The 25754-nt window shown below is 39.9% G+C and overlaps 1 protein-coding gene across 6 annotated transcripts in view; it reads left to right on the top strand.

The window, feature by feature from the left end:
- lrp1bb (low density lipoprotein receptor-related protein 1Bb) overlaps nucleotides 1-25754 on the top strand; it is a 993888-nt gene that overhangs the window by 952992 nt on the left and 15142 nt on the right. For 4 of the 6 annotated variants that reach the window (XM_061918476.1, XM_061918477.1, XM_061918474.1 and 1 more), the window contains 4 exons: nucleotides 2923-3036; nucleotides 17335-17411; nucleotides 18128-18218; nucleotides 22552-22702. In XM_061918476.1, the coding sequence (XP_061774460.1) occupies nucleotides 2923-3036; nucleotides 17335-17411; nucleotides 18128-18218; nucleotides 22552-22702 (433 nt within the window). The remainder of the gene's footprint in view (nucleotides 1-2922; nucleotides 3037-17334; nucleotides 17412-18127; nucleotides 18219-22551; nucleotides 22703-25754) is intronic. The other 2 variants (XM_061918478.1, XM_061918475.1) reach the window with 1 other exon arrangement.

Raw genomic sequence — 25754 nt, 5'->3', positions numbered from 1 at the left:
ACTTCGGTCAACAAAGGCGAGCTTTCCTGCATACTTCGGTCAACAAAGATGGGTGTTCCTGCCTACTTCGGTCAACAAAGATGAGTGTTCCTACTTCGGTCAACAAAGGCGAGTGTTTCTACTTCGGTCAACAAAGGCGAGTGTTCCTACTTCGGTCAACAAAGGCGAGTGTTTCTACTTTGGTCAACAAAAAACAGTGTTCCTACTTCCAGCAACAAAGGCGAGTGTTCTTACTTCGGTCAACAAAGGCGAGTGTTTCTACTTTGGTCAACAAAAAACAGTGTTCCTACTTCTAGCAACAAAGGCGAGTGTTCTTACTTCGGTCAACAAAGGCGAGTGTTTCTACTTTGGTCAACAAAAACCAGTGTTCCTACTTCTAGCAACAAAGGCGAGTGTTCTTACTTCGGTCAACAAAGGCGAGTGTTTCTACTTTGGTCAAGAAAAAACAGTGTTCCTACTTCCAGCAACAAAGGCGAGTGTTCTTACTTCGGTCAACAAAGGCGAGTGTTTCTACTTTGGTCAACAAAAACCAGTGTTCCTACTTCTAGCAACAAAGGCGAGTGTTCTTACTTCGGTCAACAAAGGCGAGTGTTTCTACTTCGGTCAAAATAAACGAGTATTCCTACTTCCAGCAACAAAGGCGAGTGTTCCTACTTTTTATGACAACAAACGCGAGTGCTCTGGCTTCCATCAACAAAGGCAAAAACAAGTGTTTCGACTTCTGCAAACAAAAGACGAGTGTTCATACTTCCTGCAACAAAGGCAAATGTTTCTACTTCCGTCAACAAAGACCTGGCTTTTAATTTATGATAACAAAGGCGAGTGTTGTTCCTTTCATCAACAAATGCGAGTGTTTCTACTTCCATCAATAAAGGCAAGTGTTTTTACTTCGGTCAATAAAGGCGAGTGTTTCTACTTCGGTCAATAAAGGCGAGTGTTTCTACTTCCGGCAACAAAGGCGAGTGCTTCTACTTCCGGCAACAAAGGCGAGCGATTCTACTTCCAGCAACAAAGGCGAGTGTTTCTACTTCCGGCAACAAAGGCGAGTGTTCTTACTTCCGTCAACAAAGGCAATTAATTCTACTTCCGGCAACAAATGCAAGGGTTCTGGTTCCAGCAACAAAGGAACGTCATTACTCAGCGTAAATGTGAAGCTTGCTAAGCTGGAGTATCTCGACAGAAATGTGCTTCTGCTGAACTAAGGCACACAATGTTTGGTTATCGATGCACGCTACAAAAAATTGTCCCCGACCAGCTTGACCAAACCCACAACCATATATCGACAGAGTCAATATATTATTGATCATGCAGCCCGTCATGCTTGTTGTACACACACACTGTCCAGCTAGCCGTCTGCAAACAAAACATGAAATGCGGGATGATACTTTACAGATACTGCGTAGTATGATTGCTGATGTTTTTCAATCAGTAAATATTTGTGTCCTATCACTTTGTGTCGTGTATTAAAAACTCAAAATCCATTAAGCGGCAAATGCCTTGGCATTTTGGTGTTCTCTCTTAGAAAAACAAAGTTTGATTATTATATAGGTTACGGAATGTAAATTTAGTTTTGTTCGCGGTTTTTGGATGCGTTTTTTTAAGTGACCTAGAGGCAGAATGAATTGCTCCCATTTGAGTGTTTTTTTATCTTTAGAATGCAAAGAAAATACATGTATTTCTCTCTCAGTGAACAATTCTAAATTCCAAATAAAAGTGCAGCCCCTTAAATTCTTAATAGCTAATATAATTTCAGATTTCCCCTTATTGTGAAAGTAACATAGTGGTTCTGTGTTAAAACCATTAAAGCAGACCTAGGCAAATTAAGGCCCGGGGGCCAAATGCGGCCCACTGAGCTTTACAATCGGGCCCGCTGGACATTCCCAAATAGTTGTTTTAGATCTTTAAGCTGGAAAGTGTAGCTGCCATTATGATATGTTTTCTAATGACCATAAGTCTTCAACTATACTAAGTATTTCAATACTTAGAATCTACATGATATACTCATTACTATGGTCATCTAATTAGTTACTTTGGTCACTATGTGATATCTCAAATTGTAGGTGGGTTTTTTTTTTCACCTTTGGCGTTCATATTTCATTATGTTTGTTGCATTTTGGTTGTGTTTCGCTTGATTGTAAAATATGTTGTCGATATTCAGTGTTTTATCCTTCATAGTTAATATTGCAAACCCCACATTCTTTATTTTCATGTACATCCTGGGTTTCTCATTCAGTAAAAAAAATGTCAAATTCCATTCAGTTTGTTAAGGCGGTCCGTCATAACGTTTTTAGCTTTCAATCATTATTGTGAGGTTTTGTATTTGCGTTCCTAAAAATAGATATACAGGCCCCCAGACACAAGTTTTTAATCTAAATCTGGCCCCCTGTAGAAAATAATTGCCCAGGCCTGCTGTGAAGGCTTAGTGGCCACATGCGTGGACATCACCTTTTAGCTCTTATTTTCAAAATTGTGTACTCTGCTGAATTGGGGTCTTATGGCCACTTGTGTGGACACTTATACTGCCATCTGGTAGTGTCAGAAGAGTACAACATACAATGGAATTTTGTAAAAAAAAAAAAGTGCGAAAATAATAATTAGCATGTCACTAAACATGAAGTGCACATCTGTGTACTTATGGACTAAGTATATATGTCAAAAGATGATTCTCAGTTTTTATTCTAATTTGGGTCCAATAAGCCCAAATAGCAAAGAGAAATAAAAAAAACATGTAAACAAACAATTTGGGCCTTAAGAGGTTAATAGAACTAGTATTTCAATGTGACAAATATAAATGACTCAATGCAATTCATTTTTTACCTGATGAAGGCTTACAATTTGAACTCCAGCCAACATGCAACCAAAAGGTCAACAGTCTACCTTTTTTAAAGGCCGTGTTATCACTCCCAACACAATGTTTTGCAGCTGTACATCAGGTTTCAAGAACCAACGTTGTGATGAGCTGGCCAACCCCTGCGATTACTTCTGTCAGAATGAGGGGATGTGCACATTAACAGCTCATAACAAACCACGCTGCAAGTAGGTCACCTCTCTGGCTGTATTCAGAGCCCCTCTCACCCTCTTTGTTGACGCCTCACTCAACTCCATCCGGCTCCATTACGTAGCCTGTCCAGTAGATGGGCTCTCTTTGCCACCTTGTAGTAACTTTTCATGTAATAAGTGCTCACAACTTGGAAAGACAATACATACTGTACATACGGTTCCAGTGAATGCTTGCTACTATTTATTGCTACGGTGTTTTTGCAACATTCCCAAGCTGCAGCATGGAGCATGCAGCAATCTAGCTTTATAGCATTTATTTAAAGTTTTTTTGCTGTTACCAGAATGTGCAACAGTACATTTGTGGGGTTTCCCTTTTTAAGTGTAATAGTATAGTGGTACCTCGGGATAGGATTTTAAAATACATTTAATTTATGGTTTGCCCATCAAACACCACTATTTGAACATCCATCAAAGTTTTGGATACAATTGTATTAAAAAAAAAACACAATACAATATAATGTAATATAAACAACTACAGTAGTTTTATGAAGTAATGTAAAAAATATTTACATCAATTAGCTTGGAGAATGGACTTCTACGGTGTTTCCTTTGAGCTACTTCTCCGTCTAACGCAGTTTCCTCATATTTTCATGGATAAATGTTAACCATTTGTCACACCTACGGATCTTGTTTTGGTCATGTTATGTTTTGTTTTTTGGACACTCAGTTCTGTTTTGCACTTTCTGGTTTGTTTTCGTCTCCATGCCAACTCTTTGATTTTCACCTTGCCCTCAAGTCACGCCCCTGTCTTCAGTCCTCACACCTGTTTGCAATGATCAGGGCGCGCACAAGTGCGGAAAACAAACTTGGCTAATGAAAAAACAAAAGACTAGTATTTTAATTTTCCTGAAGGAACTCTCCTGAAGGAATCAATAAAGTACTATCTATCTATCTATCAAAGGCTGCTAACTATAAACACGAACTTGCGTGGCGTGGACAAAACGAACAGCATAACGTGGCATGAAGCAGATAGGAATATGCGGGATCTGAAGGTAGGTCGTGGGAATGTGGGAAGTTGCCAGACTGACTACCTGGTAACTGTGGCTTAAATAATAACTGTGATCATTGCAAACAGGTGTGAGGGCTGAAGACAGGACATGACTTGAGGGTAAGGTGAAAATCAAAGAGTTGGCATGGAGACGAAAAGTGCAAAACAGAACTGAGTGTCCAAAAAACAAAACATAACATGACCAAAACATGATCCATAGGCGTGACACCATTTAGATATTATTTTGTATGTTTGTATTATTTTGGCTGGCGGTGATGACTACCACTCCTGGAAAATAATATGGAATCACCAGACATCGAGGATGTTCTTTCAGTTGCTAAAGCAGACATGACACAAAACTTGTCATTTCAAATGGTAACATTCTGGCTGCCAGAAACACACACAAAAAATCCTAAATCCTAAATTTGTCTTTCCTTACCTGCATCAGAATAAACCTGTTCATTACTCTGCAGTTAAGGAGTCTTCACATCCTGGAGAGCTGTTGCATCAGGTGGATTGACATGAATCATGGCTCTGACAGGAGGGATGTAATTTGAAACAAGGGAGAGGATTTTCAACCTTCTTCAAGAATGTAAATCATCTTGCAATGTTGCTTATAGAGATGTATACCGAGTACCGGTATTTTTTAGTACCAGTTCCTAATCGGGGGCAGCACAGTGGAAGAGGGGTTCGTGCGTCTGCCTCGCAATACGAAGGTCCTGAATAGATAAGATTAGATTAGATTAGATTAGATAGTACTTTATTTATTCCTTCAGGAGAGTTCCTTCAGGAAAATTAACATTTTCAGCACAATCCCATTCAAGATCAGACAAACATTGCAGGGGGACAGAACAGGATCGCTGACTGGTCTGCCGACTTCCAGCGCCCCTTACTATAAATGGTGAGATACAGGTAAACAAGGGGGGAATGAGATAAAAAAATAGAAGATTAAAATAAAATAAAATAAAAAATTGGTCTAAGCCTGGGCCCTGGAGAGGGGGTCCGGACTGAGGCCAAGGGAAAAAAACAACAACTCATAGCCATAGTACACATCCCTCTCACATGTGTGTAAGAGGGAAAAATCAAACATCAAAGAACACAAAGGACATTAAAGACATTAAAGCAGCGGATACAACCAGCCATTTCTACATACAGCTATGACTAAAATGTCAAAGAAACATATACACTGTGGTGGCCTCTGCGGTGTTCCACGCCATCGTCCGCTGGGGTGGAGGGAGCATGGCCAGAGACAGGAGCAGACCCAACAAAGTCCTGGGTTCAATCCCGGGCTCGGGATCTTTCTGTGTGGAGTTTGCATGTTCTCCCCGTGACTGCGTGGGTTCCCTCCGGGTACTCCGGCTTCCTCCCACTTCCAAAGACATGCACCTGGGGATAGGTTGATTGGCAACACTAAATTGGCCCTAGTGTGTGAATGTGAGTGTGAATGTTGTCTGTCTATCTGTGGTGGCCCTGCGATGAGATGGAGACTTGTCCAGGATGTACACCGCCTTCCGCCCGATTGTAGCTGAGATAGGCACAAGCGCCCCCCGCAACCCCAAAGGGAATAAGCGGTAGGAAATGGATGGATGGGCTCCCAATCGGGTCGATCCTCGTAGACCGTGAAGATTCTAGACTAACGGTACTGATGTCAAGTTTTTTTAAATCCAGCTGACAGTGGTAAAGTTAAAGTACCAATAATTGTCACACACACTAGGTGTGGTGAAATGTGTCCTCCGCATCCCCTTGTTCACGCAGTGGGAGGTAAGGGGAGCAGTGAGCAGCAACAGCGGCCACGGCTCGGAATAATTTTGGTGATTTAACCCCCAATTCCAACCCTTGATGCAGAGTGCCAAGCAGGGACATAAAGGGTCCCATTTTTATAGTCTTTGGTATGGTCTCAGGGCGGACACTCTAACCACTAGGCCACTGAGCAGGTCAATTATTATGACTCGCTGACATTTTGTTCAGCTGGTACTGTATACACATAACAAATCAGCTTGTAACAATTGCAAATAAGAAACAACACCACAATTCATCCTCCAAATTCTCACACGCTAGCAAGAGCTACACAATTTCAAGTGAACGACACTTAAGTCACGACCGCCACTACCGCGCTTCATCAACCGTCCTCATAGCGATCCATTAATCCACAGGATAATAATAATCCACTCAAATACGTTAAAATAATCCAGAAAGTTGCTTTGACGCAAAAAAAAAAAAATCCGCTGACAGGTCCATAGTCGCCGTCTGACATTACTCTAATGTGGCGCATTTGCGACACGGCTTTAACAGACACCTTGCTTAAAGGGGAACATTATCACCAAACCTATGCAAGCGTCAATATATACCTTGATGTTGCAGAAAAAAGACCATGTATTTTTTTAACCGATTTCCAAACTCTAAATGGGCGAATTTTGGCGAAATAAACGCCTTTCTGTTTATCGGTCTTTTAGCGATGACGTCAGAACGTGACGCCACCGGGGTAATACACCCGCCATATTCATTTTCACATTACAAACACCGGGTCTCAGCTCTGTTATTTTCCGTTTTTTCGACTATTTTTTGGAACGTTGGAGACCTCATGCCTCGTCGGTGTGTTGTCGGAGGGTGTAACAACACTAACAGGGAGGGATTCAAGTTGCACCACTGGCAAGAAATCTGCCGCCAGACCCCCACTGAATGTACCAAAGTGTCTTCACATTTGACCGGCGATGCTAAGACAGACATGGCACAGAGATGTATGGATAAGCTGCAGATGCATTTGCAACGATTAAGTCAACGAAATCACAAAGGTGAGTTTTGTTGATGTTGTTGGCTTATGTGCTAATCAGACATATTTGGTCACGGCATGACTGCCAGCTAATCGATGCTAACATGCTACGGTAATCGATGCTAACATGCTATTTACGCTAGCTGTATGTACATTTTAAACTAGATACCCACATATAATGCGAAACAAACACTTACTAATCGACGGATTTAAGTTGCTCCAGTGTCACAAGATGCGAAAGTCCTGACGTTTGGTCCGCACATTTTACCGGCGATGCTAATAAGGCAGCCATGCTATGGGCCACTTCATTAGGTACACCCACGTTATGGCCAAATAGCGTCAATAGCTATTCGCTCAATAGCTTCAATTTCTTCTTCAATTTCGTTTTCGCTATCTGCCTCCATACTCCGACCATCTGTTTCAATACATGCGTAATCTGTTGAATCGCTTAAGCCGCTGAAATCCGAGTCTGAATCCAAGCTAATGTCGCTAAATCTTGCTGTGGTAATCTCCATGTTGTTTATATTGGCAGCCCTGTATGACATCACAGGGAAATAAAGTGGTTTCGAAGATAGCGAAAATAAGGCACTTTAAAGCTTTATTTAGGGATATTCCGGGACCGGTAAAATTTTGAAGAAAACTTCAAAAAATACAACAAGCCACTGGGAACTGATTTTTATTGTTTTTAACCCTTTTGAAATTGTGATAATGTTCCCCTTTAAATGTGTTTGTTAGTCCTGTCTCTTCACTGTACAACTGGACAATTGAACATTACACTTGATCACCAAGTCTTTTTATTTGTATTGTTTACACAACACAGACACATGCAGAGGTAAGGAGCTGTCACATTCCGGTCCGTCACTCAAATACATTCGTGTGCAACACAAATACAAAACAAATGCTATTGTTACAAAATGCATACTCACACAACATGCTGATTGATTGTATTTATTTGTAATATATATTGTTGCGTCGGACCAGTTCGTCCTCCCAGGGATATCTAAATCACTGGTCAATCCCAAGTTCTTTTGATGACATATATGCTGAGTAAGAAGGACCATCGAGACAGAATTGGAATATTTTCAAGTTTTACTAAAGCTTTAGGAGGTCAACTTAACCGATACATTCATATGGGCAGCTCTAGTTGATCTGGCATTCCGAGGGAAAAACACACTCTTCCCCCCTCCTCTCAACACCATAAGGTGAGAGAGACGTGGGGGGTTTGCTTCACATTCTGATGGTTTACGACCCTAAGATGGGATCCGAAAACACAGAGACTGGTAGAAAACACAAAGGAAAAGAACTGGCTACTCTCAACATGGCCATGTAAAAAGGAAGAACTCTTAAAGGGGAACATTATCACCAGACCTATGTAAGCGTCAATATATACCTTGATGGTGCAGAAAAAAGAAACATTTTTTTTAAACGATTTCCGAACTCTAAATGGGTGAATTTTGGCGAATCAAACGCCTTTCTGTTCATCGCTCTTTTTGCGATGACGTCAGAACGTGACGTCTCCGAGGTAATACTGCCGCCATTTTCATTTTAAACACATTAAAAACACCGGGTCTCAGCTCTGTTATTTTCCGTTTTTTCGACTATTTTTTGGAACTTTGGAGACATCATGCCTCATCGGTGTTTTGTCGGAGGGTGTAACAACACTAACAGGCAGGGATTCAAGTTGCACCACTGGCCCGAAGATGCGAAAGTGTCTTCCGCCAGACCCCTATTGAATGTGCCAAAGTGTCTCCACATTTGAGGCACAGAGATGTATGGATAACCTGCAGATGCATTTGCAACGATAAATTCAACAAAATCACAAAGGTGAGTTTTGTTGATGTTGACTTATGTGCTAATCATACATATTTGGTTGCGGCGTGACTGCCAGCTAATCGATGCTAACATGCTACGCTAATCGACGCTAACATGCTATTTACCGGCGGTGCTAAAGCAGACATGGCACAGAGATGTATGGATAACCTGCAGATGCATTTACAACTATATTACGTTTACTTCCACCCACATTTAATCCGAAAAAAACACTTACCAATCGAAGGATTTAAGTTGCTCCAGTTTCACGAGATGCGAAAGTCCCGATCGTTTGGTCCGCACATTTTACCGGCGATGCTAATGCAGCTATTCGGCCATGCTATGGCTATGAATAGCGTCAATTCGCTCAATAGCTTCAGTTTTTTCGTCAATACTTTCATACTCCAACCATCCGTTTCAGTACATACGTAATCTGTTAAATCGCTTAAGTCGCTGAAATCCGAGTCTGAATCCGAGCTAATGTCACTATATCTTGCTGTGGTATTCACCGTTGTTTGTTTACATTGGCAGCACTGTGTGACGACACAAGGAAATGGATAGTCGCATCGCAAATAGCGAAAATCAAGCACTTTTTAGCTTTTTTTAGGGATATTCGGGGACTGGTAAAATTTTGAAAAAAACTTCAAAAAATACAACAGGCCACTGGGAACTGATTTTTATGGTTTTTAACCCTTTTGAAATTGTGATAATGTTCCCCTTTAAACATATCAGCATCCTTCAACAATAATGTATGTCATTTACAAGGTTTGTACTTTGTACATGAGTGCATAAATAAATGGTAAATGGGCTACACTTGTATAGCGCTTTTCTACCTTGAAGGTACTCAAAGCGCTTTGACACTATTTCCACATTCACCCATTCACACACACTGATGGCGGGGGCTGCCATGTAAGGCGCTAACCACGACCCATCAGGAGCAAGGGTTGAAGTGTCTTGCTCAAGGACACAACGGACGTGACTAGGTTGGTAGAAGGTGGGGATCGAACCAGGAACCCAGGTTGCTGGCACAGCCACTCTGTGAACTGCGCCACGCCGTCCCTATGATATTTCCGCTGAGTGTGATTGTAATGAATAGAAACACAGTGATGGATCGGTGTGCTCTTTACAAGATGATGACATAACAACTATATTAGCAAACATAAGTGACTTTTTTCAGATTTTGCGAGCAGGTGTTGATTAAAGACTTCCTGCTGTGAGATGGTACATCATGTAATAATAATAAACTGCAAAAAAAAATAATAATTTTTCCAAAACTTTATATCCACAAATTATATAGAACCAATAAGAGTACCGATAAATACCGGTATTGACAACAAATATCGATAAGAGTATCGTATCGATAAAATCTTAACGACATACATCTCTAGTTGCAAAAGATGCTGACTGTTCACAGTTAATTTGGACCAAGTACTAACAACATGGGAAGGTTGTAAAAAGCAGAAATATTGTTAGATGAAGGAAAACATCAAAGCGTCGACACATAAAACTGAACGAAAATGCACAGCAAAACAATTTAAGAAAAAAATTGTCGGAAAAAGTTTACTGTCTATCTGTGTTGGCCCTGCGATGAGGTGGCGACTTGTCCTGGGTGTACCCCGCCTCCCGCCCGATTGTAGCTGAGATAGGCGCCAGCGCCCCCCGCAACCCCAAAAGGGAATAAGCGGTAGAAAATTGATGGATGGGTGGAGTCACTGTTTGTGATCGAACTATAAGAAACCATATACCAATACAGATACAAATACAAATCTGTCCTTAACACTTAATCATAATAACAATGTTACAATGGGCTAAGGCAGTGGTTGTCAAATGGGGGTACGCGTACCCCTGGGGGTACTTGAAGGTATGCCAAGGGGTGCGTGAAATTTAAAAAAAATATTCTAAAAATACTAACAATTCAAAAACGTGTTTAGAAATATATTTATCGAATAATACTTCAACAAAATATGAATGTAAGTTCATAAACTGTGAAAAGAAATGCAACAATGCAATATTCAGTGTTGACAGCTAGATTTTTTGTGGACATGTTCCATAAATATTGATGTTAATTTTTTTTTTTTTTTGTGAAGAGATGTTTAAAATTAAGTTGATGAATCCAGATGGATCCCTATTACAATCCCCAAAGAGGGCACTTTAAGTTAATGATTACTTCTATGTGTAGAAATCTTTATTTATAATTGAATCACTTGTTTATTTTTCAACAAGTATTTAGTTATTTTTATAACTTTTTTTCCAAATAGTTCAAGAAAGACCACTACAAATGAGCAATATTTTGCACTGTTATACAATTTAATAAATCAGAAACTGATGACATAGTGCTGTATTTTACTTCTTTATCTCTTTTTTTCAACCAAAAATGCTTTGCTCTGATTAGGGGGTACTTGAATTAAAAAAATGTTAACAGGGGGAACATCACTGAAAAAAGGTTGAGAACCACTGGGCTAAGGAAAACAACCATTGACTATTGGTGTTATTATATATTCAACGACGAAAATCGCAAATTTGGTACTTTTGTTTGGTGATTTATGAAGACGACTGCCTGAAGAAAACATACACATTTCAACAGCCATTAGTTATAAGAGGCTGCATGTCAGGGTAATGGCATTATATGTTGAATACGTTGGACACATCTCTTTTTCCGTCAATGGAAAGGATGTTTGGGGATGATGACCTAGTTTTATAAGATGATAATGAATCTTGACATTTGCAAAAACTGTCAAAAATCTTTTTTTGAAGAAAAAATACACTAGGTCAATGTCATGTCCGGCAAATTATCCCAATCTTGATCCAAATGTGTGGTGGGAATGGAAGAAAATTGTCTATGACAACCAACCATAGAATGTTGAAGCAAGATTGATGAAAAGTACTATTCGTCCCTCGTTAAATCCATGCCTCACAGACTGCAAGCTGTTATAAAAACCCGAGGTGGTGCAACAAAGTGCTAGTGGTGTGTTTTAGTGTTTTTGTTTGTTTTAGATTTTCACCTCAAAATGAGTGTTTGTTTTACTTTGCTTGATCTCAAATTTAAACTGTTACTGACTACTGCAATTTGTTTTCATGAGTTAGCTTAGTGTTTCTTAAAGTTAAAGTCCCAATGATAGTCACACACACAGTAGGTGTGGTGACTATCATTGAGACTGGGAGGTGAGGGGAGCAGTGAGCAGTGGCGGTGGCCGCGCTCGGGAATCAATTTGGCGATTTAACCCACCCAATTCCAACCCTTGATGCTGTGTGCCGAGCAGGGAGGCAATGGGTCCTATTTTTATAGTCTTTGGTATGACTCAGGGAAAGACACTCCACCGAGCCACTGAGCAGGTTTAAAGCCAGAAAGTTGCCATTTTAGTGTTGTTTCTTTTATTTGCTTTTTTTTTCTCCAAAATTAAACCACTGAATGAACATCCTCCAACACTGGTGATTCCATCATTTTTTCCATGGGTTATACATTATCGAGCTATCAGGTAATGCGAGCACGTAAAACTGGACTTATTGGTAGAATCTTACTGGGTTCACTGTGGCATTCGCCATGCTAACTACACTGCAAAAACTGAAATCTAAGTAAGATTAAATATCTCAAATAAGGGTGATATTTGCTTATTTTTTGTCTGATAAGATAATTATTCTCACTATGCAGATTTTATGTTAGAGTGTTTTACTTGTTTTAAGGGTTTGGGTCCTAAATGATCTCAGTAAGATATTATAGCTTGTTGCTGAGATTTTATGACCTATATTGAGTAAAACATGCTTGAAACTAGAATATCAACTGATGCAACGCTTTGTCATCAACACTCACAAGTATAAAACTACTATTTTAAAGTAATAATTTCTTATTTCAAGCATGAAAAAAAAAAAAATCATGATGCCGAGCGCATGTCATTATGTCAAGATAATGGCACTAGCATTTACTTAATTTAAGAATATTTTTCCACATATTTAAGGTCTTTTTTTTTCTACCCAGAAAAATGCACTTGTTTTTAGTGAGATTATACTTACTTTAAGGCAGGGGTCACCAACGTATTGCCCGCGGGCACCGGGTAGCCCGTAAGAAACAGATGAGTCGCCTGCTGACCTGTTCTAAAAATAGCTAAAATAGCAGCACTTACCAGTGAGCTGCCTCTATTTTTTTAAATTGTATTTATTTACTAGCAAGCTGATCTCGCTTTGCTCGACATTTTTAATTCTCAGAGGGACAAAACTCAAATAGAATTTGAAAATCCAAGAAAATATTTTAAAGACTTGGTCTTCACTTGTTTAAATACATTCATTTATTTTTTTATTTTCCTTCTTATAACTTTCAGAAAGACACTTTTTAGAGAAAAAATACAACCTTAAAAAAGATTTCAGGATATTTAAACACATACATTTTTACCTTTTAAATTCCTTCCTCTTCTTTCCTGACAATTAAAATCAATGTTCAAGTTTTTTTTTTTTTTAATTGTTAAGAATAATAAATACATTTTAATTTAATTCTTTATTTTAGCTTTTGCTTTTTTGATGAAGAATATTTGTGAAATATTTCTTCAAATTTATTATGATTAAAAATTAAAAAAATATATTCTGGCAAATCCAGAAAATCTGTAGAATCAATTTTAAATTTTATTTCAAAGTCTATTTAATTTATTTTAAAATTGTTGTTCTGGAAAATCGAAAAGAAATAATGATGTGTCTTTGTTCAAATATAGCTTGGTCCAATTTGTTATATATTCTAACAAAGTGCAGATCGGATTTTAACCTATTTAAAACATGTCATCAAAAATATATATTTATTGTGAGAAATCATTAGTGTAACCGGTGGTCTTTTCCTCTGCGTTGTGTGTGATTTATGGAAGACAACCGACACCATGGGTTTCTCCACTGCACTTAACTGATAATACTCAGAATACAATTGTAATCAAAAACTTCGTGCCATCGTTGAGCCCCTCTCCCGTTATCGTAAACAAAAAGGGCGGGCGTATTTACATACAAAGTAAAATGAAAACATACTTGATAATACACAGAATACAATTGTCATCAAAAACGTTGTGCCATTGTCAAGCCCCTACACAAATATAATAATGAACAAGAAAAGAGTTGAAATTCTTAACAAGACAAAACATTTTCTGTCATCGCAATGACACCTACCTCTCCCGTCATCATAGACAAAAAGGGAAGTTGGAGGGCGTGTCCAATGCATATAAAAAGACAGGTGTCACAGTTATTATTGCAGTAGAAGGGACAACAAGACAATGCTTCCACATTGACAAAACATCAAATGATATTCAGGTATTTACATGTAACTTACATATTTTGTGTAATTATAACAATAATAAAACAATATAAAATACATTATTTACAAGACGTAATTGACCCTGTTACATTAAGATAATCAGCGTTTCCATAAATATTAATTATTAATAATAACGGAGTTAAAAGTAAATTTAGCAAATTGGCTATTCCTGGCAATTTATTTAAGTGTGTATCAAACTGGTAGCCCTTCGCATTAATCACAACCCAAGAAGTAGCTCTTGGCTTCCAAAAGGTTGGTGACCCTTGCTTTAAGGTATTTTTTGGGTTCGCTAATTTTACTTGTTTCGGAAAGTCTTGACAAGCCAAATTTTCTTGACAAATTGGCAGACAATTTTACTTAGTTCAAATAAAATACCCCTAATTTTGTATTATTTTTTTCTTTTTTTTTTTTTGAACACTGACTTTTTGCAGTGTAATGCCACTCGGCTTGATCCCCGAATTTTCGTCCGCAGCCAATTGGTTGAGATGAAGCTAGTGTCTTAAAAAAAACCCCGTGAGCTGACGTACTCTTATCCCGAGGTACCTCTTGTATTGGAATTTCCTTTATACAGCCCTTTGAGACACTTGTGATATAGGACTATATAAAAAAACATTGATTGATTGATTGAATTTAAGTACAAATGCATAAAGATGTTTAGATGTCCGGGAAATGTGAATACAAATGACATTTAAATCCATCAAACAGCCTTTTAAAGAAAAGCATGAATGCTAAACAGGCACACGAATGCATGATTAACCTTTATGTACTCGCTGACCTTAATTATCATAAGAGCAAGGCATTTGTTCGGAGGAACGTTTACGCCCCGACATTTACAGCTTTTACTGTCACAAGTTGTTAGCCCCTACTTTAACGACTGTGTAAGATTTGCATACACTACGCATTATTCACTACCTCTACTCAATGCGTAACGCTGAATTTTAGTAATAATTCACCAACACGTGCAGCCTCATTGACCAACACTTATGCAAAGCTCTAAATTCACACACCGGCTCAACTCGAACGAGGCACTTGTTACATTATGAGTTGCTGCATGACTCTATGCTGTCACGCTCACCCATCCCATGCAGACCTCGCCCAGCATAGCAACAAAGCTCAAAACCTGACCTGTGTACATCATACTCTCATCCCGGCTGCATTCTGCACAGTGTGCATGTTGGCGAGCGGGATATTTGGACCATGTGCCTGGAAATGGGGGAAAGCAGAATTCCACCCGTTTGTTATTGATGCTCATTATCGGAACGCAGGTTCAAGGAGGTTGCCTGGATTCATTTTTGTGTGGATTACATTATTTTCTGTGGCTTCCCGGGTCTGCATTGTTATGTATATACAAGTGGCCTGATAGTGTGTTTCGATTGCATGTCATAATTCCATTAGCCGGATCATTGATGCTTTACAGAACCCATCTGCGTCACTCCTGTGAAATTGGATCTCACCTCTGCTAACAAGGGACATGCTGTACGTCATGGCCATTCCAACACAATCAACACGAGGACGTGTTTTTTTCCCGCTCCCTCCTCCCCTCTCCTATCCACGCAGCACATGTTCAACATAAAATATCACCCTCCGTCTGTGGACACAACATGCATACGCGTTTGTTTATTTCAACATAGTGTTTGTTTTAATTGTTTAAAGGGGAACATTATCACCAGACCTATGTAAGCGTCAATATATACCTTGATGTTGCAGAAAAAAAGACCATATGTTGTTTTTAACCGATTTCCGAACTCTAAAAGGGTGGATTTGGCGATTAAAACAGCTTTCAATTGTTCGCTGTCGGAGCAATGACTTTTCACCCGTGATGTCACAACAGGAAGCAATCCACCATTTTCTCAAACACATTACACACACCAAGTCAAATCAGCTGTTATTTTCCGTTTTTTCGACTGTTTTCCATACCTTGGTGTGTTGTAACAACACGAACAGGGAGGGATTCAAGTTGACTTACGTGGAGTGTGCTATTCAGACATAGCAATGGTCACGGCAGGCTAATCGATGCTCTCATGCTATTTAGGCTAGCTGTATGTACATATTGCATCATTATGCCTCATTTGTAGCTATATTTGCATCCAGCCTTTCCCTCCACCCAAACAAACACATACCAATCGACGGATTCAAGTTGCACCAGTGGTCAAAAGATGCGAAAGTCCCTTGTTTGTTCTGTTCTGTCGTAGCATCGCTACCGACGATAGCGATGCTACGACAGAGATGGCACAGAGATGAGTGGATATCCCGCGACACTCAAAGCAGATACATTTCCAACGATAAAGTCAACGAAATCACAAAGGTGACTTTTGTTGATGTTATTGACTTATGTGCTAATCAGACATATTTGCGCACATCATGACTGCAAGCTAATCGATGCTAACATGCTATTTAGGCTAGCTGTATGTACATATCGCATCATTAAGCCTCATTTGTAGCTACATTTGCATCCAGCCTTTCCCTCCACCCACATTTAATGCCAAACAAACACATACCAATCGACGGATTCAAAATGCACCAGTGGTCAAAAGATGCGAAAATCCCTTGTTTGTTCTGTTCTGTCGTAGCATCGCTACCGACGATAGCGATGCTACGACAGAGATGGCACAGAGTTGTGTGGATATCCTGCGACACTCAAAGCAGATACATTTCCAACAATAAAGTCAACGAAATCACAAATGTTAGTTTTGTTGATGTTATTGACTTATGTGCTAATCAGACATATTTGCGCACAGCATGACTGCAAGCTAATCGAGGCCAACATGCTATTTAGGCTAGCTGTATGTACATATTGCATCAGTATGCCTCATTTGTAGCTATATTTGCATCCAGCCTTTCCCTCCACCCACATTTAATGCCAAACAAACATATACCAATCGACAGATTCATGTTGCACCAGTTGTCAAAAGATGCAATCGTTGGTTAGAAGGTGATCGCCAAATTCGTCCTCGTTGCCGTTGTCTGTTGTGATATGGCTCAATAGCTTCAGTTTCTTCTTCAATTTCGTTTTCGCTATCTGCCTCCACACTCCAACCATCCGTTTCAATACATGCGTAATCTGTTGAATCGCTTAAACCGCTGAAATCTGAGTCTGAGTCCGAGCTAAAGTCGTTGTACGTTTCTGTTCTATCCGCCATTTTTGTTTGTATTGGCGTCACGCAGTGACGTCACAAGAAAATGGAACGGGTGGATATAGCGATGGTGAAAATCATGCACTTTGAAGCCGTTTTTCGGGATATTGCGTGATGGGTAAAATTTTGAAAAAAACTTCGAAAAATAAAACAAGCCACTGGGAACTGATTTTTATTGGTTTAACCCTTCTGAAATTGTGATAATGTTCCCCTTTAAATAGTTTTTTTCTTCCCTAGGCAAAACGATGCTCTGTCACTAAAGTTTTGTTTAATCACGCTGTCGTCTGCACAGGTGTTCCACAAACTGGGCTGGAACGCAGTGTGAGAGACCTGCGCCCAAAAGCAGCAGATCAGATAATACGAGTGGAGGTTAGTTTTTGGTATGATTACGCTTGGATGAGTCTTGGTAATTACTCTGGCGTGGAGTAACTAAGACCCCGTCCTACCATAACCCAGCATGTTCACCACATGTTAATTGGAGGTCCAGCTGTTGCTCAAAAATGATCCCTGGGTCCACTCATCCAAAACCATTTATGTCTTTATAGAAAAAAAAAAGGTACCGTATTTCCTTGAATTGCCGCCTGGGCGCTAATTAATTTAAAACCTCTTCTCACTCCTGAGCTTACCAAAGGCATGCGGTAAAAGTACGCATGCGCTAATTATTTTAAAACCTCTTCTCACTCCGGCACTTACCAAAGGCATTCAGTAAAAATGTGAGTGTGATGTAAGCTTGGACCTTAAATCCTACTGAATAGCTCTTAAACTTCTTCCCTTTATGCGATTTTAAATTACCGGTATTGAAATCAGCCTCTACCATTTTGAAAATGATGACAGGGGAAGTGTCACTCGTGACGTCATGAGTTTGACCCGGCGGTAATACTAAGCATGCGCTAATTATTTTGCGAAGCGAGTTTGACCCGGCAGTAATTCAAGGCAGGCGCATACTATATGCCCTGCGGCAATTCAAGGAAATACGGTATTTTACATAACATGTAAATAAAACATCACATGCACTCAGCGTATTGTTGTTTTGGAAAAAAAGAAAACCTTATCATTGTCATCTATCCCTTCATTGTCTTTCCCAGGGAGTATAGCTATTATTGTGCCTCTCGTCCTGCTGGTCATCTTGATTGTGATGGTGGTTGCGGGAATTTATATCTTCAGACGGAAGCAAAGGTAAGTAACTACTTTACCACAAGTGCTGGAAAGTTGCTTGTGTGAACAGAACATAAGGGCCATTACACACCGTTGGAACCATTTGCTTGTTGTTTAACTTCAGTTTATTTGTTTTTTTTCAACTCTAAATCTGATAACTGCAGTTGGGAAGGGACTCGTATGGCTCCATTTCAGGGGTGGAGATTATGTGAGAAGAAGGGGAAAGAAGAAGGGGGGATAAATCATTTTGCAATGCAGTCTGGTGAAAACGATGGAAAGCGCCACGCTACATAGCAATCGACGCTGTGGTCAAGGTTGGACTCACCACAAATCAGTCAATCAATGTTTATTTATTCAGCCCTAAATCACAAGCATCTCAAAGGGCTCGGTTCAGATCGCACACAAGGGCGAGGAAAAACTCAACCCAGTGGGATGACAATGAAAAACCTTGGAGAGGGGCCGCAGAACCCTGGGGTTCTGGGTATTTGTTCTGTTGTGTTTTTGTTATGTTATGGTGCGGATGATCTCCCGAAATGTGTTTGTCATTCCTGTTTGGTGTGGGTTCACAGTGTGGCGCATATTTGTAACAGTGTTAAAGTTGTTTATACGGCCACCCTCAGTGTGACCTGTATGGCTGTTGAACAAGTATGATTTGCATTCACTTGTGTGTTTGTGAAAAGTCGTAGTCATTATGTAATTGTGCAGGCACGCATAGGCAGTGCCTATAAGGTTCCACTCTGTACAACAGCGTTTTAAAAAGTAATACATTTTACTTTTTGAAACAGATACCAATAATTTCCGATATTACATTTTAAAGCATTTATTGAACATCTCAACTTGTAACTCAAATGATGTTCGACACTTACTACTGAAATGAGATTTTCTTATTTAAACGGGGATAGCAGGTCCATTCTAGGTGTCATACTTGATCATTTTGCGATATTGCCATATTTTTGCTGAAAGGATTTAGTAGAGAACATCGACGATAAAGTTCGCAACTTTTGGTCGCTAATAAAAAAGCCTTGCCTTTACCGGAAGTAGCAGACGATGTGCGCGTGACGTCACCGGTGTGAGGGCTCCTCACATCCTCACATTGTTTATAATGTGAGCTTCCAGCAGCAAGAGCTATTCGGACCAAGAAAGCGAGAATTTCCCCATTAATTTGAACGAGTATGAAAGATTCGTGTATGTGGAAAGTTAGAGTGAAGCACTAAAAAAAAAAAAAAAAAAGGCGACGGCTCCAGGCGGCGACAGTGGGAGCGTTTCAGATGTAATTAGACACATTTACTAGGATAATTCTGGAAAATCCCTATCTGTTTATTGTGTTAATAGTATTTTAGTGAGATTATAAAGTCATATCTGAAAGTGGGATGTCTGCGGTGAACGCCAGTGTCTCTGAGAGAAGCCAGGGAGCCAAGATCACAGCTGCCTTTTTGAGCTGCAGGATGAAGTTGCATAATCCGCTCCAGTCTCCGGTAAGAGCCGACTTAATATCACAATTTTCCCATCCAAAAACTTGCTGGTTGACATAGAGAAACATGTTCGCTTGACCGTTCTGTGTTAAAGCTTCACAACAAACAAAGAAACACCAGCTTTGTTTCAGTTGCTAAAGGCAGCTGCAATCCACCGCTTTCCACCAACAGCATTCAGTCCGCAGCTGCCTCTTTGACAGGTGCACTAGGAACGATGCAAGCTCTCCGCTCATGTCTACAGTAAGAGTAGACTTATTACCACAATTTTCTCACCGAAACCTGCCAGTTGACATGTGGTAGGGAACCATGTTTGCTTGACCGCTCTGTTCCATTGTAAAGCTTCACCGTCATCTTTAGGGAATGTAAACAAGGGAAAAAGGAAACACCGGCTGTGTTTCTGTTGCTAAAGGCAGCCGCAATACACCGCTTCCCACCTACATCTTTCTTCTTTGACGTCTCCATTATTAATTGAACAAAAAATTCAGCAACACAGATGTACAAAATACTGTGTAATTGCGCAATAAAAAAGAGACGACTTTTAGCCGTAAGTGGTGCTGGGCTAAGATGTCCCCTCCAACTAATAACGTCACAAATACCCATCATCATACGCGACGTTTTCAACAGGAAACACCGCGGGAAATTGTAATTTAATAAACTAAACCGGCCGTATTGGCATGTGTTGCAATGTTAATATTTCATCATTGATGTATAAACTATCAGACTGTGTGGTCGGTAGTAGTGGGTTTCAGTAGGCCTTTAACAGTAAATGAACAAGTACAGTAGATTAATAATTGCTTTACTACCACTTGTCTTCAATTTAATAATGTTGCCAAAATAATAGAATGAAAAATGATACAATATGTTACTGCATACGTAAGCGGTATAGCTTGGTTGGTAGAGTGGCCGTGCCAGCAACTTGAGGGTTGCAGGTTCAATCTCCGCTTCCGCCATCCTTGTCACTGCCGTTGTGTCCTTGGGCAAGACACTTTACCCACCTGCTCCCAGTGCCACCCACACTGGTTTACATGTAAAAAAAATATATATATATTGGGTTTCACTATGTAAAGCGCTTTGAGTCACTAGAGAAAAAGCTCTATATAAATATACTTCACTAATTAGGAGCCTTTGTTGTTTTACTTACTAACAAAAGACAACTTGTCTTGTATGTTCACTCTTTTATTTAAGGACTTAACTGCAATAAGAAACATATGTTTAATGTACCCTAAGATTTTCTGTTAAAATAAAGCCAATAATGCAATTTTTTTGTGGTCCCCCTTATTTTGAAAAGTACCAAAAAGTACAGAAATAATTGTAGTACCGGTACCAAAATATTAGTATTGTTACAACACTACTTTACAGTTAAAGCCCTGCTGAAACCCACTACTACCGACCACACAGTCTGATAGTTTATATATCAATGATGAAATATTAACATTGCAACACATGCTAATACGGCCGGTTTAGTTTACTAAATTACAATTTTAAATTTCCCGCAGAGTTTCCTGTTGAAAACGTCGCGGAATGATGACGCGTATTTGTGACGTTATTGGTTGGAGGGGACATATTAGCCCAGCACCACTTACGGTCGTAAGTCGTCTCTTTTCATCGCACAATTACACAGTATTTCGGACATCTGTGTTGCTGAATCTTTTGCGATTTGTTCAATTAATAATGGAGAAGTCAAAGTAGAAAGATATACTGTAGGTGGGAAGATTTTAGCCTTTAGCCACACAAACACATGATGTTTCCTTGTTTAAAATTCCCGGAGGTGAATGTACAATGGATCAGAGCAGTCAAGCGAACATGGATCCCGACTACAAAATTGTTGAAATAAATCGCCTCTTACCGGAGACCTGCTGCCGTGACTTCTCTCAGACACCCTGACTTCAAAACACCCGTGGCCACACCCCTCCGACTTTAAGGTACTGTTTAACTCACTAAAACACTAGCAACACAATAGGCAGATAAGTGTTTTCCCAGAATTATCCCAGTAAATGTGTATAAAAACATCTGAATCACTCTCACTTGCCCTTGCGGTATAGGTCAGTTGGTAGAGCGGCCGTGCCAGCAACTTAAGGGTTGCAGGTTCAATACCCACTTCCGCCATCCTAGTCACTGCCGTTGTGTCCTTGGGCAAGACAATTCACCCACCTGCTCCCAGTGCCACCCACACTGGTTTAGATGTAAATATTAGATATTGGGTTTCATTCTGTAAAGCGCTTTGAGTCACTAGAGAAAAAGCGCTATATAAATATAATTCACTTCACTTGCCTTTTTTTTTATTTATTTATTTTTTTTTTTTTTTTAGGCCTTCACTCTAAATTTCCTCATCCACAAATCTTTCATCCTCGCTCAAATTAATGGGGAAATTGTCGCTTTCTCGGTCCGAATAGCTCTTGCTGCTGGAGGCTCACATTATAAACAATGTGAGGATGTAAGGAGCCCTCACACCAGGTTAGTCATTGTCTGCTAATTCCGGTAAAGGCAAGGCTTTTTTATCAGCGACCAAAAGTTGCGAACTTTATCGTCGTTGTTCTCTACTAAATCCTTTCAGCAAAAATATGGCAATATCGCGAAATGATCAAGTATGACACATAGAATGGACCTGCTATCCCCGTTTGAATAAGAAAATCTAATTTCAGTAGGCCTTAAACTGTACTGCATATTTATACACTTTATTACCTGGGGACGCAGATGACACGGATTCAATGGAATGGCCCTTATAGTTTTGTTTGTTTCGAACATGTTGTGTTCTTGGAACATCATAATAAGTCATTTGAGTTGTTGAACACAGTGGAACAAGTTATATGTTGTTTGTGGCATGCATGTTGTTGCACAGTGTATCATGCCTTGTATATAACGGGCCGAAATCCACACCACAGGGGGAAACGTGTCCAAAGGCAGCCGATGACCAATGGGGGATTAAATGTGGAGATTGGGAACCCGTCGTACAACATGTATGAAGTTGACCACGACAACCATGCAGACGCAGGCAGCCTGTTGCGACCCAGCTTCACGCTGGACCCTCATAAGGTGGGTCAGCAAATGATCACTTAACTGGTGTGAGTGGAAATGCCTCACATGTGTGCAGTGTATGTTTAGGAATGGACGCCAGGTATTCAATACAGAAATAGACAGAGCAGGGAATGATGACATACTTAATGATACCAAGTCAACCAATCAGCCATAGACTCCATAGAATGAGATCCAATACAAAAGCTGCAGCTCCCTTTTCAAATATAAAATAAGTTAAGTATTAACATTTTACATATGCTGTACAACAGTGTTTTTCAACCACTGTGCCAACACTAGTGTGCTGTGGGAGATTATGTAATTTCACCTATTTGGGGTAAAAATATTTTTTGCAAACCAGTAGTTATAGTCTGCAAATGATGTGTTGTTGAGTGTCGGTGCTGTCTAGAGTTCGGCAGTGTCTCAAAGGGCTGCACAAGCCACAACAACATCCTCGGCTCGGATCCCACACCAGGGCTCAAGAAAAAACTCATCAATACTCTTCAATATCAGTAGGTGGCAGCAGGTAGATAATTGCTTCGTAGATGTCGGAACATGGTTTGCTGTGATCCCAATCTGCAGATGACAGTGGGAGGCAGGTAGCAGGTAAAAAGCTATCTAATGCTAAAACCAAAAATAAACAAAAGGTTAGTGCCCCAAAGAAAAGACATTGAAGCTTAGGGAACAAAAACAAAAACTGAACCGGCTACAAAGTAAACAAAAACAGAATGCTGGACGACAGCAAAGACTTACATCGTGTTGAGCAAAGATGGCGTCCACAAAGTACATTTGAACATGACATGAACATGACATGACAAAGAAAGATAGCAACATCTTGAATATTTTTTATTGCTAAAACCAAGTAGACGCAGGGAATAGTGCTCAAGGAAGACATGAAACTGCTACAGGAAAATACCAGAAGTCACCAAAATAGAAGCGCAAGACAAGAACTAAAACACTACACACAGGAAAACAGCAAAATAAAAATTCCAAATAAGTCAGGGGGTGATGTGACAGGTGGCGACAGTACATATACTTTGAGACAAGAGCTATATTGATGCATGCTTGGTTATGGTTTAAAGTCATATCCAACAATTGCGACAATGACTTTTTGCTGTCAACTGAGTTAGATTTTTTTAATGATTTCTGCTGGAATATTTCAATGAAAAAAATGTGTTTTGGCTCAAAAAAGGTTGAAAAACACTGCTGTACAACTGCACTGCATTTGTTATTTTTAGCAGAATTTTACAGCTGTTGTATCAGATTTAATGTTGTTAGTGGTCATAAAATTCTCGTCAGTGGTGTATATGGGCAGCGGGGGAAATAATGATCGAACCCCCTGCTGAATTTTTAAGTCCCCCCTGACAAAGACAGACAGTCCATTAGAGCTAGAAACACAATATCAGCAAAAAACAGTAGTGTGTTGCATTTGTTATTCTGTTATACAAATAAATGCAGTAAAATGTATAACAGAGTGGTAAGTAAGTATTCTAGGTATGTGTCTGTTATTTTCTTTTAAGGGGTAGGGTTTAAAAAAAAATGCATAAGCAATGGTTAATTTAAAAGCAAACTTAAGGCCGGGGGGCCGGATGTTGTGCGCCACATCATTTTATCTGGCCCACAAGCGCCCGGAAATATGTGTCAAGTACCTAATATGTTCTTACTAGAGATGCGCGGTTTGCGGTCTCATCCGCGGAGTCCGCGGGTAAACCGCGGGTCGGGCAGTTGACGCGACGAAAAAATAGATTTTAATCTATGGTTGAACCATCCAGAGACATTTGATATACATGGTTCTGTGATCGGTCTCCTTTGCCATTCAAAGAGCCATTTAAGACCCGTGTCATAAGGCGAAGAAGTCAATAGGAGACGCTATTATTTTCTTGAATGACTGCCGGCAGTCACCCAGATGATAAGTATTAGTGAGCGCTATGAAGCCATTGGCTTTGTCGCCTTCTACAACATGTACGATCTGCTTGTCAGTCCAGCATCATGTTGTGTGTGCCTTCCGCGGCAACACACACACGACTGCAAGGCATACTGGGTGACACAGAGTACACTAATGGTTGCGATATAAACAATTTTAACACTCTTAGTAATATGCGCCACGCTTTGAAGCCACACCAATTAAGAAGACAAACACATTTCGGGAGAACATCCTCACAGTAACACAACATAAACGCAACACAACAAATACCCATAATCCTTTGTATTCATGACACTTCCTGACTATTTTATACACCCCAAACCCCGCCAACCCCCCGCGGGGGTGTAAAATATATTCATGATGTGTCATGAATACAAAGGATTATGGGTATTAGTTATGTTGCGTTTATGTTGTGTTACTGTGAGGATGTTCTCCCGAAATGTGTTTGTCAATCTTGTATTGTGTGGCTTCACAGCGTGGCGCATATTAGAAAGTGTTTAAGTTGTTTATATCACAACCATCAGTGTACTCTGTATCACCCAGTATGCCTTTCAATCTCATACGTGTGATTGCGGAAGCTGCACACACCATGTTGCTGGACCAACAATCGGTTCGTACATTTTGTTGAATGTGTCAAAGGCAATGACTTCAAGTACGCCCATGTTCTTGTCATCAGGATGAACGCTATTGTGTGGTCGCGAGAACGTTAGCGGCTCCAATTGACCTCATTTCTCTATGAGACAGTTTTAATTAGCTCTGTGAGTGGTAAAGGTGGCCAATCTCTGATGTAATTCAGCGGGCGGTTGGCGGGCGGGTACGGTCCCGATAAAATGTTGGTTCGGGTGGACGGCGGGTGGATGACGATTTTGGTGACACGCATGCTGATGATATAATTGCCAATCCGCGCATCTCTAGTTCTTACTAAATATACTCATTATTTCCATTTTGACAAACAAAACTATATGTACTGCATGATATGCCTTTACTGTATATATAATTGAACTATACTCATGTTGTGTATAATGGGTATTCACAATATGCTGTGCAAAAGACATTTCAAAATTTTTCGGAAGTTTATATTTATTTTTTACTTAGGCGCAATAAGTTTTGAACTTCAGCCTAAACCCTTTTTTCATTTTTCATTTTATG

The sequence above is a fragment of the Nerophis ophidion genome, linkage group LG13 (genome assembly GCF_033978795.1).
Source record: "Nerophis ophidion isolate RoL-2023_Sa linkage group LG13, RoL_Noph_v1.0, whole genome shotgun sequence".
Classification (NCBI taxonomy): domain Eukaryota; kingdom Metazoa; phylum Chordata; class Actinopteri; order Syngnathiformes; family Syngnathidae; genus Nerophis; species Nerophis ophidion.
This window is presented reverse-complemented; position numbering and strand designations above follow the sequence as displayed.